The sequence below is a fragment of the Vicia villosa genome, linkage group LG1 (genome assembly GCF_029867415.1).
Source record: "Vicia villosa cultivar HV-30 ecotype Madison, WI linkage group LG1, Vvil1.0, whole genome shotgun sequence".
Taxonomy (NCBI): Eukaryota; Viridiplantae; Streptophyta; class Magnoliopsida; order Fabales; family Fabaceae; genus Vicia; species Vicia villosa.
The window spans coordinates 229,662,548-229,669,716 of NC_081180.1; the positions used below are offsets into that span (position 1 = coordinate 229,662,548).

A 7,169-nucleotide genomic window follows, 5' to 3' on the forward strand; every position below is an offset into this window, starting at 1 on the left:
AAACTGTCCACCAGTCCTAGTAACTCAGAACACAAATCACAATTATGTTCATAACTCAGATCACAAATCACAACGAAAATGATTCCTATACTGAAGGTTGTATATAGTGGAACATCTTTGTTGTTATTGCAGAAAAACACATGGTAGAGACCATCAACATCCCCAGCCCGTGTTTTTCTTTTTCTGAAGAGGTTTTGGTATAGAAACCCATCACAATACCAAACCCAGACTTGACTCACAAGAACGCGCACGAACGACATTTTGAGAGAGTTTGATTTCTGCAATTCATGGAGATGCTATTATATAGCCAATGGAGATTATAGGAAATAAAGATGGTCTTTGGTCTTGTTCAATGGTCAAATGGTTAATTAGGAAACAGTTCCAAAAGCAATTACTCTTTCCAAAGCAGTTTTTGACTGTTTTTCTGATAGGAGTTATCTTGAATTACCAGTGCATGCATAGTCATTGATTGTACTTTGTACCGACCACTGATGTGTAGATAAACTTCAAGTCAGATTTCCTTGTTTGACTTTGAAGATTCAATGTCTTTAAACATGTCATGACATCATGTCAGACATTGTCACTTTTCTTTCCTTCAAGCACATAGCCCAAGATTCCGTAAAAGATTAAGACAGAGCATCATTTGGACCAATTAACAGACTCCCTACTTACTCACTAGTCATAGACAAAGACTTATGTTGTTCTGGACACCTTGAGACTGTTAGACACACAGCTACCTCATTAGTGTAGAGAAGGAATAGTGGTTACCAGCTACACATGGTTAGCTTGAACCATTCACAAATAACTGACAAAAGTATCACATTTACTTCATAATGTAAAAGTATTTTTAACCAAGAAACTTTTCTTGACAAAAGAAGTTACTCCCCCTATCTGAGATAGTCTGAGCTTCCCCAATGGAAAAAGCTTGAAATGATGAATGGAAAATATAAGACTCATCTTCATATCTTCAAGAGTCGCACCCTCTGTTCAACAATCCTGCTGAACACACTCACTATAGCAAATTTGTTCCTTACAATAAATACTTACACCAGAAGTAGAATGTCATAACATTGTGTTTGACATTTGTACTACCAGTATTCTCCACAAGTTTCATCTCTCTTTTTTGTTTTCAACAGACCCTTGCCTAAAAACTTATCTCCTTCAGAAACGATCAACTGATGACCTCTTGATACTAGAAGCACACACAGAGAGGTTGCCACAATCTCAACAAACAGAACTGCCACTCCTTGAATTTTGTTGAGCATAACCTTACCATGTTTGAATCAGATCATGGTCTGCTTAAGACACTTCGAAATCCTTCTTGATAAGGTGTTTTTCAATCTCACACATTGATTAACATACTCCTTGAACATAAGAGATTCTCCTTTATCCTTTGCTGTGTTGATCCGATCATAGAACTTTTGTCTTCATAGTCATCTTCACTAAGTGAAGTCTTCATCATGAAAGTAATTATGATTGCCAGAACACATTACTAACATCCAGATCAGAACCTGCCCATTATAATCCATATTATGCCTGAACTGCCACTTTTGCTTTTTCAAACTTCTAATGTATATTCTCAGTCCTTCTTCCAGGAAATATGTACCTTGTGATGTTAGTACCACTTAAGACGCAAGTTCATCTGAACTCAAACAAACTCTAACTATCCATAGAGATAACACTTTCTCTATAGAGGACTTGGAACACAAGAAACGATTTGTGTTCACGACTCAAAACAAGACTCTTTATTCTTTACCAAACAGTTGTAAAGAATGACCTCAGACTTAACAATGCCTGAACACTACCCTTAAACCCTGTGATTGTCTTAAATAGACAATCATAACCTAGACTCTAGACACTTCTCATATCCGAAAGAAGAACATGAAGGACTCAAACAAGACTCAACAAAAACGAAAAGACTCTATAAACCTGAGCAATTTAAACAACATACCTGGACTTTAACCAAAGTCTTCATCAAGAGATGTTATTTGAGAACGAACTGCACCAGGCGGACTTGTGCATAGGTTGGATCATGCACTTAGATCAGAACAAGTGATACACACCATCAATTCATGTCGTCAAATGATAATGCATAGAATATTCTATGCTGATCTTTGAGAATAAACATGATTTGAGTTATGTTCTGAGGCTTTTGTGTGACTTTGTTATTCTTTCTTCAAGATTAGTCTTTGAAAAGACTTTGCAAATGGATAGAAGCGGAAAAACATTTTCTTTGCTGATCTTCATACTCTTTTACTCACCCTGAGATATACGACTTTAGGACATCTTTGATGTTCGTCCTTGAAGTTCCCTTCATTTGGAATTTGCCACAGTTTCCAAGTTTAGAAACCTCAGTTTGCTTGCTACACAAGATCCGGATTGCCACACTCTGTAACTTGAAATAGAAGAAACTATGATTGTATAACCATAAATTGATCTTCAATATACACGTCTGAGTTATTTTATACAGACCTTGTAAATATCCAGCTCCCATCAAGATATTTAACAGTTTCAGTATGCCACATCAGAGACTCTTGCCCTCTTCTTTGATGTGTGAAGATAATTGAGAACTCATGGCTATAAGAACTTCTTCTCAGTCCAGTATCCAGGTTCTAAACCTAATAAGTACTAAGTCTTCCGTCAAAGTACTTACCATCTTTTCAGTTAGAATTTGCTACTCACACTAGGTCATTCTGACTGATTACCTCTTCACGTTTATACTTTCTGTTCTTGGCAAATAAACAAAATAACTGAAGATCTTGAGATGTTGTAACATCAGATATGACATCATCCTTCATGGTTTTTGGTTAACATCTTTAATGTCAAATTAACAACACTCAGGTTAATAACAGAATAATCCAATTATCAGCAATATCCAGACATATCAAGGGATAAAGTAGCCAGCATCTCAATAACCTTTTTCTTCAGACTTTCATTCTGATTTTGAGATGAAGGATGCCATAGTCTGTACCTATCAAGGAGATTCCCTCAGCTAGGTTTCTGGAACAAACTTAGTTATAGCATGACACTGAATTAGTCAGATCCATCTGACTTCCTTGATTTCAAACAACACTACCCTTTTTGGATAACAACTAGGGCAGTACACATTCTTAACCATATTTCACTATGATTGAGACACAATATTCAGCTCCAACATCTGCTCTATGGTTATGAATACTTATCTGGTTTCGTTGATCAGAGGAAGCTCACAGATATAGGCTCTTCATAAGTACAACACGAAGGATTAGAAAGGAATACCTTCATGAGTTTTCTTAGTGGAACTGAGCACATGTTAATCGTGTCCTGATTAACTTAGTCAGATGTCTCCTCTTCCAGACCAGGAGTAGGTTCCAAACCAATGTTTGTCACACTACATTAGTTTAGCACCAGAACATCTGTTCTTCAGCTGGTAGCTGCATACCAGTTCTTAATGTCCTAACGTCTAGTAGAACATTTGTTCCTCCTTCTAGGAACACTTCAACCTTGAAAATTTCAAGGTACACACTTGAAGATAATTATGAATATCATTGATCAGTTGACATTCATCATCTCTAATAAACCACGTCATTATGAGTGGACTTGAGAGGATACTCAAGTATATTTGACACTTTAATTATAGCTAACAATACCTACCATACATTCTGTTGACTATACATAACCCTAGGGTTTCTCAAAGACTATGCAGCGGAAAGTAGTCATACCTCAACAGAATTCACACAATGCTTACTTTAAGTGTTAGTAGTAAGCATGACAACTACAGATTGATTGTTGCTCAACCTTGAACAATTCTTGCTTCTGCACCAAGCGACTGACTAGACCTAACCAAAAACCTGACCTGACAAACTTTAAAAAATACAGAGATTACCTTATCAATATCTTCACTCCCGCATGAAGGTTTTGAAGCGATTCTTCTCTGTGCATAGATACCGGTAGAATTAGTTCTGAAATTCAAGTTCTTAAGTCCCACATGAAGTCTTTAGATTTAGCACTCCTTGTTCCAGCATCACGGCTCTTAGGTCAGGTAGGTCTAATCATATAGGTCCATCCTCTACTTCAAGGGACCATACAATATGAACATTCTTTGTTCAAACAATCTTCTACCTTTACCACAACCAGAATTTATCCCTCAAAGATCTCATCCAGAAATAGACAGAATGCCTGCTCTGATACCAATTGGAAATTCTGGTATGACAGACTCGGATGTCAATCCCGATGTCAAGAAATCTGATCTGTTATTAATGTAGCATAAGCAGAATAGAAAGATCCCCCATTAATTAATTACTCATAAATAGGAGTCAATGAGACCTGGGATCACACACGTTCAGTAGACATAACCAGATTATAATCTTTATATGGTTCTGTTTAGGAACAGCTAATACTTTTGAACCTGATGTTATAAACAAAGTCATAACATTCATAACTGAACGAACAATGCAGAAGATAAATAACACAGTTAATTGTTAACCCAGTTCGGTCTAACTACCTACTCTGGGGGCTACCAAGCCAGGAAGAAGATTTCACTATCAGTAGTATTATTTTATGTAAACAACCTCAGGTTTACAGATAAACAACCTCTGGTTTACCTAGTCACAACCCAATGCAACCTTTATCTCAGAACTCCATCCAAAACAAGAGAACCTCTGCTCACTCCCTAGTGATACCTAACTGTTACAACCCTGCAACAGCTATTTACACAATTAACAATGAACAAATACTTGATCTTGCTTCACAGCTTCAATCAAGATTACAATACTCAACTCTTACCTATAGGTTTCGAGTAAGGACAATCACTTCTCTAACCTACCGATTTCGAGAAGGACATGGCAGCCATCCTACAACCTGAGTGGTCTACCTATAGAAACCCTAATGACTACATCGTTTAAAACAAGGTTTTCTATCTCAAACTAGGTTACAAAGTTTCCTATTTATAACCTGATCCCAATTGGACTTGGGCTTACAAATCGCAGCACTCCTTGCTGTTACAAATATGCAGAAATATTCTGCTACAAATAAGGTCTTTTAATCACGAGTTTCCTAATTTATCTCCTAAATTAGAAATTGCTGAATCTTCAATCTTCTGATCTGATTCTTCAATTATTCTTTTAACCTTTAAATATGCACCACATATGATTACAAAATATTCTGCAAATATCCTGTATCTGTTAAGTACAAACTGAATCTTCCTTCCAGTTCTGCAGGCGCGTTGTCATGACATTCCATCTAACATCTTGCTTATACCTTTTTTGTTCTTTTTAAACTTGTAAGATTCACATTAATATTATGTTTCACTGCTATTATGTTTTAGCCAAACATAGATGCCAATCAGCCAATAAAAGCATTAACATAGATACCGACGGGTCATGGCGATAGGAGCTGAGTCAGAAGGGTGGCGAGGTATCGTCTACTGGTAGCCAAACTGACGCACGACTCGCTCCTTAAGATAACAAACAATAATGGTCAAACTAGATGCCAACCATCCAAAATATAGGGCGATGTCATCCCACGGAACCATCTCACGGTGATCATCACATTAGTCATATCAGACGTCCTCGGCGGCCATGCGGTCAAGACAGCGCCTATAAGGATCCGACACTTGGTTTCCTCTAGGGGGTCAAAGGCTCTAGCACGCGATATGACCTCAGTGTAACCCGACACCTTTCTCCAGTCAATAATGTCTGGGAAGTGTTGTAGTATCCAACCTTGAAAAATAAATCACAGGATCAAACATATTATCACAAATACATAACAAACTTTGAGAAAAAATAGAAGGGTATAAGATTGTTACCACTATAAGGGTACAACTGCCTACCACAATCCTTGACTTCCACAGGCATCCCTCTCCGAGTCTATGGTAGGTTTATGCTAGTGTAGTCGCTCCCTAGTTGTACTCATGGACACATGCGGCATTTGATAAGTACGTTAGGTAAATGGCGTCTCTATATGTGGAGCTCGTGTCCACAAACAGTTGGGTGCCTAATTAATATAGAAAGTAGCATATCAGCGTCCGCTACCTGTGTATATCCACCTCATCGTCACCAGCAGCAGCCTGTGCCGCAAGGAGCTCAGCATCATACTGTCGCCTCAAGAAGTGAAACCTAACGTGCGCCCCGCGAGTCCTCTCAACCTCCTCAAGCGCGTCCTCAGGATCAATCCCCAGCTTTTCAATCAGCATTTCCCTCGCTTCTTCGTTCATCAGCCTACCGTGACTAAGGAGGATACCCCTTATAGGTATATGCAGGAGGCATGCAATGTCGTCAAGAGTGATGGTAATCTCACCGTGAAGAAGATGAAATGACAATGTCTCTGGATGCCACTTCTCTGCAAATGCCACCAACATCCCATTATGTATCATTTGGAACCCGACTTTGTTAGAACAAGATTTGTTCTTATCAATTATCTTAGTTTTGATGATAACAATAATATGAATTTTGCTTAAGATAATATGGTACTCTAATCCAATGCAATTTCCCTTTCAGGAAATATATATAAAGAGTACGCATAATTCAGCGCTCAGAAGATGTGTCTCAAATGGTTCAGCATGCAACATCAGAACATGGTCTGGCAAGACATCAGAAGATGGTCGAAGCAGAATCAGAACATGGGTCTATGGAAGCATCAGAAGAACATGAGATCAGAAGCACTGAAGATCAGAAGATGGTATCACGCTCAGAAGCACTTCAAGGTCAGAAGATGCTGTGCACCAAGCTGTTTGACTCTGATGATATTCAAACGTCGTATTCACAAACATCAGATCAGAAGGAAGTACACGTGGCAGACTACGCTGACTGACAAAAGGAACGTTAAAGCTACTAAAGGCTACGTCAGTAGACACAGCGTGAACAAGGCTCGAGGTAGTTGACAAAAGCGTATAACATTAAATGCAAAGCTGTACGGAACACGCAAAGCATTAAATGCATTCAACGGTCATCTTCTCAACGCCTATAAATATGAAGTTCTGATGAGAAGCAAGGTTAACGATTTCGCACCAATACAATTCAAATTCACTTGCTGAAACTCTGTTCAAATCAAAACTCAGAATCTTCATCTTCATCAAAGCTCACTACATTGCTGTTGTAATATCTTAGTGAGATTAAGCTTAAATTGTAAGAGAAATATCACAGTTGTGATTATCGCTTTTAAGAAGCATTTGTAAACTCTTGAATAGATTA

The 7,169-nt window shown here is 38.1% G+C and overlaps 1 protein-coding gene across 1 annotated transcript; it reads right to left on the bottom strand.

Moving 5' to 3' along the window:
• Positions 1 to 6,007: 6,007 nt before the first annotated feature.
• Positions 6,008 to 6,352, bottom strand: LOC131596309 (protein MAIN-LIKE 1-like). Its single transcript, XM_058868926.1, has one exon. It carries the CDS (start codon positions 6,350 to 6,352, stop codon positions 6,008 to 6,010), a length of 345 nt encoding a protein of 114 aa, XP_058724909.1.
• Between the last annotated feature and the right edge of the window lie 817 nt (positions 6,353 to 7,169).

Excerpts from the sequence above, each read along its gene's own strand:
- LOC131596309 (XM_058868926.1), bottom strand. The coding sequence starts at position 6,352 with ATGATACATAATGGGATGTTGGTGGCATTTGCAGAGAAGTGGCATCCA.